Genomic DNA, 13,427 nt, shown 5'->3' with positions numbered 1-13,427 from the left:
GTAACAAGGTAAAGTTAGGCATGTGTAATGAAGTCAGGGATTACATTCTAGCTGAGTTCTGAAAGTGAACAGAAAGTAATCCACATGGAACTGTATAGAAGTAGCTACTGGAAGAAATAAGTACTAAGAATAGTAATACAGTTTATTAAATGTTTGCTGTGTGCCCACCACTATGGTAAGCATTTAAATGCATCCTCTAATCCAGTCTCCCTAGCCAATTATAAGACAGGTACTGTCATCATCCCCGTTTTTCACAGGAAGGGACCAAGGTGGAGACATGAGAGGCTGCTTGCCCGAGCTGGCGCATCCGTGAGTGGCTAAGCCAGGTCTGCTCGATCTCAGAGCCCAGGCCCTCTGCCACTCGCCCCACTGCATCTACACGAGGGCAAGGCTGCGTGGGCGTCATCAGGACCCCAAAGGAAGCCATCTGACGGTGGCAGTGAGTTGGGGGAAATCGTGGAGCAAAGTCTCAGGGCTGGGGTGGAAAGCAAGGCACGCCTGGGCTCGGCAGTCACTGCGCCCAGTGCTTGGGCAGATTTCCTAAGAATCAGCCCATGAGTCCGTGCTCAAAGATCCCCAAAAGGGATTTTTGACCGAGGAAAGGAAGACGCTAAAAAAATGAACTGCAGGTTATAGAACTACAAGTTATTCCATTAAAAAAGAAAATTAAATCGGTTAATTCGGTTCAACTGGTGTTGAGTCCAGCACCAAGAGAAATCCGTGTGATGCACAGGGAACTCTCTGATGGACCAGATTTTAAAGGACACATAAGAAAAATAGGAAAAGGAACATGTAATCCCAGATAAAAGCCTGGCTAGAGCCTGGGAGTATAATGTAGCAAACAGGCTGAATCTGACAAACAACCAAAAAATACTCTAAAAACAGCAAAACAGAGCTGCTTCTTCTGGGCGGGGGCCAGGGGAAGGGTGGGCGGGGCTGAGGCGGTGGTGTCATGTTACATGAGGGGGGTGGAGCCAAGGGGTTCTCAGCGCTCAGCTTTTCTGTTTTTTTCCTGGAGGCAAATGGTCCTCAATGTAGAAATGTTAAACAACCACCTAGAAGGGGAAATCGAATCTGGATAGGTGAGAAAACCAGGAGAGCAATGAATTCAGGTTTCTAAGTTCCCATGAAAGATGAGACATACGTAGAGCCTCGGATGTGACCTTAGTCAATCAGAACTTGTTGAACAAACCAAATTCACCCTCTGGTGTTGGAGGTGGAAAAAAAAACCATGCAGGTGTAACCTCAGTCTTTGAAAACTCACAGAGAAGTCCAGAGCCAAAAGACTAGAGAATGAGTGCATTTTGTACTGTTTGCATGGGAAAGAAACATAGATTGTGAGTCCTTGTCAAAATTCTGGATAGGATTATTTTTTAAATTGTACATATTTAGAAAGACATTTAACAAGTACTAAGGAACCACTGGTGTTTACTGAGAAGCTGTGAAAAACGAATGTCGTGTCCTTCCCTGAGTGCGGCTGCAGGGTTTGTGGGGCCAGTGGGCGTGGCAGACCTCGCCAAGTTGTTTTGTTGCCAGAGTTTCCTGTGACCGCCTAACAGACAAGGTGTGGAAATGCGCGCTGGAGCAAACTGTTCCACCGAGAGGCTGAGAAAGGTCCCTCAGTGGGTCGGATGGCTCTGTCCTTGGTCCAGTCCCATCTGACACTTTGTTTTCAGTGCCACATAAAGATACAGGATGGCCATTTATCAATTCCACAGAAATCCCAAATCCAGGAAGATGTGTCAGGTGGACAAAACGGCCAAAAGATTTCCCCTGATGGAACGAAAGAAACAAGATATTTAACAAGATGCGTAGAAACTCTTGAATTAGGTCAAGCCAACGATCAGTGGCGTGAACAGAACGCGGAGCATTTGCCAGACTCCACCACCACTGGGGTGGGAAGACCACACTCGGTTGCAGGCCAGTTAGGATCCAGTGAAGACGAGGCTTCTGCAATCCCGGGGCACAGGGTGGAGGCAGGAGAGGATCCCTCCACTCTGGGCTATTGGTATTTTGCTTCTTCATTTTCCTTAAGATGCATCCTGGAAAGTTACAGGGCAAACGGACTGGGGCAGCCCTTTTATGACAAAATTATGATAAATAACCTGGAGGTGCTCTCTCTGAAAAACAAAGAATGCTTCTGTGGCTCGTGAGACCTGTCTTCAAATGTCCGAATGTCTGTCATGTAAGACAGATAGTATGTATGTCCTGAGTTCCTCTAGAGGGCAAAACTGGACTCGGTGGCTATCAGCCAACCCATCAAATTCCAACAGAAAGAAGTTTTCGATACTTAAGAGTACAGTGCCCTGCAGTGAGCTTCTTAGACAGCCAGCAACCCCACCCTCAGTGGACGGAGTGGGAGGCTGCAGGCTGGGGAGATGCAGGGAATTCCTGCATGTCCCCATGAGGAACAGGCGACTCCTAGGGCTACTCCATGACACATATTATATTATTTGAATTATGACCATTACCCTTTATTGAGCTTATACCAGGTGCCAGAGCTGGATTAAGCTGTTTGTGGGGACAGTCCCACTGCATCTCCATACCAGAGGAGGAGACTGAGGTTAGGGGAAACTATGCAAAGTGCCCAAGCCCATACAGTGGTAGGTGGATGGGTGGAAGTTTGACCCCAGGTCTCAGTTCAAAATATATGCTCTTCATTTCCATGTTATGTGTGACTCCTAGTCTCTATAGTTCATTCCTCTGCTCATCAGCTAATGTCCTGGAGTGCCTTGTTCTTGACCTACTGCTCTCCTTGGAAAACTCTTATTCGTCCACTTAGACAGAACTCACCTGCTGTCTCCTCTTTGGCATCGTTCCCCACTCCCTCCAACACCAGGTCTGTTGCTTCTCTTCTGTGTTGCATAGCAAGGGGCACATCATGTTCTATTTGTCCACGTAGTGATGGTTTCACCCGCTGGACTGCAAGCTCCCATTTCCTAAAGAGATGGAATCAATGCTTATTCATCCCTGTCCCTCAGCACCACAACCAATATTTAGGAGATGCTGGTACTCAACATGTTTATAAGTTTGTTCGAGCATTCATTCATTTATTAAGTCAGTCGAGCAACTTAAAAAGGAATAACAGCTTACTTACTTCCCTCTCCTCTCTCCCCTTCTAATCTTTCCTGTGTAGTACTTCACGTATCATTCTCCTATCCAGCCACCTGTAGTGTCCCTTCGTATTCAGTAGAACAGAGTACATGAGCCTTTGCGTGATGTTCAGGGGCCTCTATGATGAGCTCATCACACACTCCCCAGGCATATCATCCACCCCCCCATGCCTCCTCAGCCCTTCCCAATCTCTGTGCCTATCACCTTCTCCCATCCCCTCACCCCTGCTCATATTGTTCCCTCGTCTTATAAAAGTTGCCTCTCATCCTCATTATTTCCTCTCAAAGGGTTATCCATTTTTCAACCTCCCAGTTTGGGAAGCCCATCCTCATGCCCTGACCTGGAAAACCTGCCCTTCTGGTTATTCCCGGAGTCCTCTCCTGCTGCTTTGTTGTGGTGACAGTTTTCTAACGTTCTATTTTATCCCAGCTCCTTATGCCCATCTGATCCAAATGATTATAGAACAGTAAATACAGTTTTTAGTTGGTACTATGCCTTATTATATCCAAATTTCTTGTGATATGTAGCATCATATATCACTGTAGCCCAAGTACCCAAGACAGTTCCCAACACCTATTTCATAAATAGGAATTGTTGAATGAATGAATGAATGAATGAATGAGTGAATGAATTCACCAGAAGTTAAGATTGCATTGTAGCACCAGTTTGCACATTAACTAAGTATATAATTTGGGGGCATTGCATATAAATCTCTCTGAACCCCATTTTCCCTATCAATAAAAAGGTCGTCAAAGAGGGAGAAAAGGGAACTCATTTTTATGGGTGACTTGCTATGTTGTCTGTAAAGCAATGTGCCGGGGGCATTACTTACCTTGCGTGCCTATGAGGAGGCGAGAGAGAGGGAAAAAGAGGAGGAAGTGCTACACACGCAGCGGAAAGCACGGGTTCAGGGCAGGGCTCACCCGGGTTCAAGCTCTGCCTCTGCCACTTACTTGATCTTTTAAACCTCTGTTTCTTCAGCTGGCAAGTGGTGATCATAGGGTGATACTTTCTGCTGGTGAGTCTGTTGTGAGGATTAAATGAGATGCTGCCTATAAGGCACATAGACTGGCACACATGAGTTGCATAATAGACAGTAGCTCATTGTTATTATTGTTATTATTATTATTATTATATTAGCTGTATATCTTATTATTCATTTTAACCAGAGAAGAAGCAGAGACTCCAAATGTCTTGCCCAAAGGCATTCATATTCTCTGTCTGCCTTGTCTTGCACTCTGCCTACTAGAGGCTCCAGGCTGAATCCTCCCAGAGTGCCTATGAGCTTTGCAACACAGCCTGTGTTCCCATCTCAGGGTGAAATTCTAGAAAGCCCTGTCCGTGTTGCTGCTTCTCAAATATGCCCAGATTTTAACATTTTGGCACGCAGACATTTAGCATCTAATACAGACCATCTAAAAGCAGTGTCTATTTTCGCCTGGTTATTCTTCTGTTTAATAAAGATGGTAATCTAAGTTGTAAGAATATATGGATCTAACTTTCTCCTTATGAGTCTGAAAGCTGGTAACACTCCCCTCCCATCATTTGCCTTTTCATTTGCAAAAAATCTAAATGACAGTCATCACCATTCCTTTATGACCAAATGAGCTTCTCTGCCCCTTGCAGGAAGCCACACCCTACCTGGGCACTCAGTGGGCATTTGATTCTGGAGGAGAAAAAGGAGGAGAAGGCAGTCGTAATTGGAAGGGTTATTAGGACTTTCTTAGGTGAAGGATGTGATGTACAACATATAGAAGTTTTACTGAGAACATACAAATACAGGAGAAGGGTCACTTGTGGCAGGACATTATCAAAGGTAGATGACCTTGGAATTGAAGTATTCACACCCTAAGCATCAAAGAGGACCTCCTTTAGAGCATGCATAGGTGAGTTTTATTTGCCAAGTCCCTGACCTTGGGGCATCAACAGGCCATCAGGGAGCTGCTGCCTGCTGAGCCCTTTTTGCTACAAACATGGTCTGTTAAAGTAGCTCCAAAGCAGTTTGATCATGTGGAGAGAAACGCCAATCTAACCCATTTGTCATTGATTTCTTAAGCAGATTCAGGCACACAGGATGAAGCACAGCTTTTGCAGGAATGGTTTAAGCTGGTTCTGGAGAAGAATAAATTAATGCGATATGAGTCGGAGCTACTGATCATGTAAGTAAGGCAACACAGATAACAGCGAGTCCTAAACGCAAAGCAGGGTGGGAGTGGGGTGGCTCACCCTCCTAGGTTGCGGTCCCAGGATTTTTTCGTCTTGCGCATACAGAATAGTGATTGAGGCAAATTGATATTTGATGTCTTGCATATCATGCTGGCATTAGTGTAGAGAGTCTTCAGTTGTCTGTTCTCTCTGTGAAGTCCTATGGCTAAAATAAATTTCAGGTAATGGGTCTGGAGCTGGAGGGCATTTGGAAAAAGTATTTTCAATCCATGCCTGTCGCCTAGACCCAGGGACCCACCTGCAATCACAGAGCCGCCTGGGGAAGCATGTCTCTGGCCTCCGAACGAACATGAACCACAGGAAAGGCTGGGTGGGAGCGGCCAGGGCACTTCCGTGTGGCATTAACAGATGGAAGGACTGAGATCTGTCTGGCTGTCCTCTCCGAATGGGGGGGTCACAGCCTGGTCTGGAGATCAGAAAGTGGACATGGAGCTCAACACACTCTGACCAAGTCGAAGGTCACTATACCTATCACCATTCTGGAGAGAAAGAAACATTTACTATAAAACAACCAAGTGCCACACGTTGTACTGGGTGCTTTCACTTACGCTGTTTCATTTTATTTCACCCCAGTCCCGAGAGGTAACTTTGCGGGGACGGGGGAAGAGGTCTGTGAAGAGGTCTAACAAATTCTATTCCTCTCCCCTGGCTGGGTGCTCAGCCAGGTGAGAAGTAAGACCAAGCCAACAGATGAAATATGTAAAGATGACCATTATTACTGATAACGGCTTTTCTAATGTGAGAGTCTGGGTGAGCTTGTGATCTGTGCCACCGTCCTAACGACGGGGTAACAAATGACCACAAACTGCATGCCTTGCAACAACAGAAATTCATTCCCTCGCTGTTCTGGAAGAGGGAAGTCTGAATCAGGATGTTAGGGGGACCATGCTGCCTCGGCACGTCCAGCCCCTGGTGGCCCCAGGCGCCCCTTGGCTTGTGGCCGCCTCACTCCTTCTCTGCCTCTGTCTTCGCGTGGCCTTCTCTGTGTGTGTCTGTGTCTTCTCCTCTTCTGTCTTTCGTAAGGATGCTTGTCATTGGACTTAGAGTTCTTGGGGTAATCCAGAATGTTCTTACCTCAAGGTCCTTAACTTAATTATATACTACATCTGCAAGGACCTTTCTTCAAATAAGTTCACATTTACAGGTTCCAGAGGGTGGGACGTGGACGTTTCTTTTGGGGTCACCATTCAACCAACGATGCTAACCAAACTCCAGAATTAGACTTACTTATCACAAAATGTAATGGACCACTTACTTCTTGACGGCAAAGCTTTCACACTAGACCAGTGGGTCTCAGGGAGGAATGGTCTTGCCTCCCTGGGGAATACCTGGCCATGTCCAGAGGCATTTTCAGTGGTCACAACTAACAGGTGCTACTGGTATTTAGTAAGTAGAGGCCATTGGTGCTATTAAACATTCTACAATGCACAGAACACCCCTCTCCCCAGCAGCTAAGAATTATCCAGCCTAAAATGTCAATGGTGTTAAGATTGAGGAGTCTTTCCCTAGACCTAAGGCAAGGCTCATGTGATCAAGAACCCATGTTTGCTGCAGGCAGGCTGATCCCAGGAGAGAAAGGGTGCAAGCTGAGTTTGCTTAGACTAGTCTTTCCAAATTTACCCTCCTTGGGGAGAGAGTGAGTGAGAGAGGGGAGTGGGGTAGAGGTGAGGAGTTATACTCCTCGAGTTCCACTAACATGGAAGAAAATTCTAGGAATGGGGAAGATGGGGTTATTTGTCATCATTGTTTTTCCTATCACTGTTTTTTAAGTTGATGCTCATACTCAGGCTCACGTACTAAGCAATTTGTCCACGGTGACCTGACTACAAAGCCCTTTTTACACAACCATGCCATTTGCCTGGGTATCAGGTCTGAATTATAAAGTTCATTCAAGAACAATGTATGAGGTATATTATATTCTAGGTGCCAGGAACTGTGCTGGTTTCTGTGGGAATAAAGATGAAAGAGGCCACAGTCCCTATCTTCTAGGTTCTCGTGGTTTCAGGGGAGGCAGACCTGCAAACACGTAGCACAACAGTGGTAAGAAAACACAGCAAAAGCTCCATGGAGGTTTGTACAAGGAGCAGCCTGCATAAGGTCGACCTGCGAGAGTCGCAGGGGCACTGGCTGCTGCAGTGGCTGCTCAGTGACTGGGGCTTCGCATGAACACACCGCAGGGGCAGCTTTCTTTTCCCAAAGTGGCCAAAGAGAAGAACTGGGGCTTATGAGCTTGACAAAGGCAGGCTTTGTTAAAGGCTAGGTTTTAGTTTGGAGGTAGAACCGGAGAAACAGGAGAAACGTCCATCTGGGTCTTTGGGAAGCAGATGCCGAAACAGGGTTGAAGGACAAGAGAGGCGTTGGGAAAATGCCTGTGAAGGATGAGGAAAAGGCGGCAGGAGCAAGAGGGAAGTCTTTGTGCCCCGTGCAGTCCTGAGGCCTGTGAAAGGAGCGGGGAAAGGACCGAGACCTGGGCTGGAGGAGCCTTGGCATCAGACCCCTGAGAAAGCATCAGCGAGGCCATGGGGCTCCCCAGAGCGAAGATTGCCCATCAGAGGAGTCTGAAGTTGGGCAGAATGGCCCAGCTCTAGTACTGCCATTGTCTGGGACTCAAGGGGGGACTACGTGGCCTCTGCATGACATCAAGTGGCTTCTGCAGCAGCAGCTCGTCACACTCCTCCTGGAAAATTCTCTCTTAAGGGCAGAGAGGCTCAATTCTATTGGCTACCACATTGGGCCAAGAGAACTTTAGTGTCAATAACAAAAGGTGGAACATTAAACAAGGCAGGGACCTTTGCCCAAGTAGTAGAAGTAGTAAAAATAATGAGAGCAACAATAGGGTTTAGTGAAGTGACCCGACTTTGTAGCAGATACACATGTAAGCTGGGGGGGTGGGGGGCACCATGTCAAACCCAGGGGCATGGTCTCAGCCTCACCTCTTCTGTGTCTCTGTAGCACTGAACACCCTTCACCCCTCTCTTGCCTCTCAAAACATCGCTCTTGGTCTCCGAGACACAGCATTTCTTGTTTTATCCTTCCAACATCTTACATGTTTCTTCCCTGGCCCCACCTCTTTTGTTTGGCTTCTCAGTGTAGGCATTACAAATCTTTTGTCTTCAAAACTTTCCTTTTCTAGAGTCTCCCTTTAGGGGTATCATGACTTCTACCACGACCTCTGACCCTTGCCACCTCTGTTAGTGAGCCTCACTTCTCTTAAGAATTCCAGAGTTGCATTCCCAAAGGTTTGGGGAAGCTCCACATGACCTAGCACGTGGGGAGCTTACACACACTCTAGGATATACATGAGATATTCCCAGGCACTCAAAGGGCAAGCTCCAAACTGACCTTCACCAAGGACGAACTTCATTTCTTCCTCTGCTGTTCTTCTCAGTGGAGACGCTGAGTCCCCAGCGATCTAGCTTGACCTGTACAAAGCATCCCTGCCTCTTCTGTCCCCAGCTCCCACTACCAGATGGTTGTCTGAGCCTTATTGCCTCCATCTAGACAGAACATCTCGCTCCTGTTCCTGCTTTCTCCTTTTCTTGTCTACCACAATCAGAGCTTTGGGATTGGTTCGAGGGGACTTGAAGTCATGTTGCCCCCCAAATAGAGAAGAGTTTCATTGCTTCCCTACCTCTAGACCATTCTAGTCATTTCTCTATGATCCTTCAGTAAAAGGTTAACATGAGTGGTCTTCTTAAAACCTGCTGGGGGGCACATCTCAACCATCAGCTGCTCCCCACCTCTCCTGAGTTCAGCATATCTCAGCAACCCTTCTTGGTACTTTCAATGACCCCCGCAGCAGCAAAACTTTCAGTTTAGAGATATTCCAGTTTTAATAAGGAAAAAAAGAATGTAGTAGCTTCCGCGAATAGGCTTATTTGTCTATGTGTCTACACAGATCTCTAGTATTTTAAGGTTTGAATGCTTTCTCATCCCTAGGGCTCAAGAATTAGAATTGGAAGATCACCAAAGCCGACTGCAGCAGAAATTAAGAGAGAAAATGCTCAAAGAGGGTGAGTATGGTGATATATTTTGGGTCCTTGTTAAAGACGTTTCCTCCCAGAAAGACACCTGAGCAGGGCACGCGGCATGTCGCACGGCAGCATGCCCCCCTGCCTGGGAGTCAGAGGGGAGCACAAAGCTAGCCTTCCCTCTGCCCACCACCCCCAGCACAGCAAATCCCTATTGAGCTTCATTCATGTGGGCTAGGAGAGCGGCACTTGGCTCCATCCCAAGTGTCAGAACAGAACACAGAGCCATTTATCCACACATTCATTCACTTATCCATTCACTCCTTTAACAAGTATTTGTGAAGAGTCTAGCGTGTTCCTGGCATATGGAGAAGATCCATCGTGCCCTGTGGTCTCACTGCAGGGACCAGCACCCAGTGCAGTAATCGTGGTGCAGTGAGATGAGGGCTGTAATGCAGGTGCTTGGGAACCAAAGAGGAGGTGATAAAGGAAACATCCTTCCTAGCATGGGCTGGGCCCAGGTGTTGTATGTGAGAAAAGTTTTTTCACCATGAGGGACAGAGAACTGAAATAAACCCAATTGACAAGCTATAGTGACTTATACATTCATTGGCTCCAGCCAGCTGGGCACAGTCACTCTGTTCTGCACCTGTGTGTTCACTGGGGCAGATTCATGCATGGCTTTCTTACATGAAGACCTAGGTCTAGTCCTGGCTGGTGTGGCTTTGTTGGTTGGAGTGTTGACGCATACACCAAAAGGTTGGGTGTTTGAGTCTCAACCAGGGCACATACATAGGTTGTGGGTTCAATTCCCGGTTGGGGCAGGTATGGGAGACACCCAATTGATATTTCTCAAGAAACATCAATGTTTCTTGCTCTCTCCCCTGTCCTCTCTCCTTAAGAATCAATAAACATATTTCTAAAAATAAAAAAAGATCTAGAACTAAAAAAAATCAAATAGTTTCTTTATACTTCATAGACAGAACATTGTACCTACCTACGGCATTGCCTGGTACAGGGCAAGCACTTAGTAACTATTAGATATCATCATCATGAATATTTTTATTTAGGTATTTCATCCCCATTTTACAGAGTAGAAACTGAGTCTGAGAACTTAACAAGCATGCTCAAGGTGAATCATAGGGCTAAGATTAAAGAACAAATTACCAGAGATTCAGGTTCTCCTGTTAGTAATGATTTGTAGACTGTTTCTTTATAGCAACAGAGTTCTATATCTAACAAAATCATATAGAGTTATACTATGCAGTTGGAAAGGGTTCAACAAATTAAAATTAAGACAGGAATTTAATTTTTTTCTCTATTGATTATCAAATAAAAAGCACCAGAACTGGAATACACCTAAATTAACAAACCATAGTAGAGAACTAATGTCTGATTTATACATCTGATAACAATTTTAATTTCCTCCATTTCAGGGTGCGAAAATAAATACCAGCAAAGACTTTATTAGCCAACATTCAGTGAAAAATTGTTACTAAGGAGTGATAGTCATACATTTTCTCCTCTCAGGAGTACAAAAAAATATGTAGGTGTACAAAAAATATGTAGCTTCTTTATTCTGTCTGTGCCTAAGCTCATCTTCCACAAGAGCTTCATCCCCCTAATTAACAAGGGAAAAAAAAGAACTTTATATATCCTTCTCTGGTAGATTTAGTCTGATGCAATATTCTAAACAGTCCCTGTAGGAAACGCTCAGTCTCTTTGGAATGAAAATGTTCAGTCTTGCAGATGGCCAGCCCTTCTTTCTGCTTTTCTCCCTAAGGTGACTGCCCCGTAATGGGGAGAGGCCTGTTTGTATGACTTTCTGGCACTGGGAATCCTCGTGGGTTGTCCTGAGTCACCAAATCCCCTCACAACTATCTCCTGTCATCTCCCCACCCGCCACCCCACCCCCCACCTCTTCTGGCCTTTGCAGCTAGAGTGTGTGGCTGGTGTACCCACAGCCTGCCATTCTCTCTGTGTGCTTGGGGCCTGGCGGTGTTCCCTGGCTCACTGGCCTCTCCTCAGCATGTCCTCCAGTTACCTTGGCTGGACAGTTCCCCATCCAGTCTCAGCTGTGGGGCCACTTCACCCATCATCCGCAGAGAGCCCCAGGGGGCCCACTGGCCAGCTTACTTTGGCTGCTCAGAGAAAAGTGAACCCTTGTAGGCTCCACCCATGCCACACACAGCTGACAGAGATCTCAGGAGTCACACTCACGCCCTACTTGTCTGCCCAACCACCAAGTATTGCCCCCCCGCCCCCGTAACCATCAAGTTCCAGCCCCTCCCAGTTGGCTTCTTCCCAGAGTTCCAAACAAGAGGCAAGGCAAGAATCCTTGGGGTTCTTAGCAGATAATAAGACATTTCCTGCCCCCTTGGGGGCTTCCAAGGTCCATAATGGAGAGGCTGGAACACAGAGAGAGCTCTCGTGTGCTGCAAAGGGAATGGTGCTTCTTTATTTCTCTGTTGTCACGTGTGCCTTCGGGCTGACCCTGCGTCAGGACCAGGCCTGATGTGAGAGAGTCGCCCCTTCTCCACTCTGGGGTGGGGTTCTCGGACTAGTCCCAGTGTGTTTAGTGGAAGGGGCTAAAGGAATTCATGAAGTTCTGTCCCAAGGCAACAATCTGGCTGACAAGACTTAAATTTGGCTTTAAAATCCTATTTTGAATGTCAGAAAGTCATTACTGCAGTACCTGTTTCTTACTCTTGCCCTTGCTTTTACAACAGTCTCATCTCCCCCAGGCAATCGGCTGTCTCTGGCTATTTAAGAAGAAGGTCACATACTCCAAAAGGCTAAAGGGAAAAGCAGTCACAGTTTGGAAATGTCCTCCTATTGTCCAGCTGTAGCCTCACTTTGCTTCTGCCCCAAAGGTCTACAATTTGTCATTAACTACAAATTGAAAAAGGACTCAGGTCATTGAAATACTAGCCACTGGTGCACAGTTTACTGAGAAACGCTTCTTGCTGTATCTCAGACATGTTTAGAGAAAACAGCCTTTGTGTTGTTTGTGGGATTTTTTTTTTCTAGGAGAGGGGAGGTTGTAGACCTTGATAGGGCTTGGCTGGTATTAACTTCTTTTTCTTACAAAGGGGTTCTCTCCTGTCACTTTATATATATTCTCAAGATGGAAAATGAGCTGACTGCAGCACAAAGCATTCACCGTTCTAATCTGTGGCTTTGAGAGCAGTTCCCTGGTGTTCAATTCATTTCCTTGTTTTCTCCATGGAAATTAAAGGGCAGAACAAGTCCAGAACAATCAAGAATGCAGAGGCCAAGAGGTCTCCTGGGGCCAAATCTTACCTGAGGTCCAATGTTTTCTTTTTCTTTCTTTAGAGAGCCAGAAAGATGAGAACGATCTAAATGAGGAGCAAGAAATATTCACCGAGATGATGCAAGTGATTGAGCAGAGGGACAAACTTGTGGATTCCTTAGAGGAACAACGCATAAAAGAGAAGGCTGAAGACCAGCACTTTGAAAGCTTCATATTCTCCAGGGGCTGTCAGCTGAGCAGGACGTGAGCAGAGGCCCTGTCCCTCGAAGCCAGCCAAGGACCAGATCCGGCCACCACACCCACCGCACACACTCCTGTTTCCTTTTGCAGGATTTGTCATCCCTGCAACTTAAGTTATACCATATGCAATAGGTTTTAAAAAATTGAAATTCTTTTATATATGCTACGGCTGCCCCAGATCCTTCCAGAGATCGTAATGAAGGAAATACGAAGATGCTTTTGAAACTGGCCATCAACTTCAGCAGGTCTCTCTGGTTGGAGGTGACCTTGGCAGAGGACCGGCATTGCTTTCCCTAGAAATTGACACAGAGATTGACTTTCCTCCTGCTTTTTATCATTTCTCAGCCCAGTTCATTGAGTTACACATCTTAAGATTTTTAAGAAGCTGCCTTTTCACTAATATATCCATATTTGCCCTTTTTAATTTTTTTTGCACGGATGACTGGTTTCCAAATGTCAGAAGGAAGCGGCAGTTTAAAGATTAGGTTAATACTTTCACTGTGTTTCCAGAGCAAGAGGAGAAACCTTGAGATTACTGATTACACAGAGCAAACAACTCACACGGCAGGTGTTAATTCAATCCAGGGTGAATTTCATTTATC

At 46.1% G+C, this 13,427-nt stretch overlaps 1 protein-coding gene across 1 annotated transcript in view; it reads left to right on the top strand.

The window, feature by feature from the left end:
• MICAL2 (microtubule associated monooxygenase, calponin and LIM domain containing 2) overlaps positions 1-12,954 on the top strand; it is a 209,057-nt gene extending 196,103 nt beyond the window's left edge. The window contains exons 34-36 of the mRNA XM_037050057.1: positions 5,174-5,273; positions 9,280-9,353; positions 12,648-12,954. Of these exons, the coding sequence (XP_036905952.1) occupies positions 5,174-5,273; positions 9,280-9,353; positions 12,648-12,832 (359 nt within the window). The 3' untranslated portion in view covers positions 12,833-12,954. The remainder of the gene's footprint in view (positions 1-5,173; positions 5,274-9,279; positions 9,354-12,647) is intronic.
• Positions 12,955-13,427: the final 473 nt, after the last annotated feature.

This window comes from Sturnira hondurensis, unplaced genomic scaffold (assembly GCF_014824575.4).
Source record: "Sturnira hondurensis isolate 20B ecotype Veracruz unplaced genomic scaffold, ASM1482457v3 Scaffold0006505, whole genome shotgun sequence".
In the NCBI taxonomy this organism is placed as follows: Eukaryota; Metazoa; Chordata; class Mammalia; order Chiroptera; family Phyllostomidae; genus Sturnira; species Sturnira hondurensis.
Note: the sequence above shows the minus strand (reverse complement) of the source record. Positions and strands in the feature narration are given on the sequence as shown.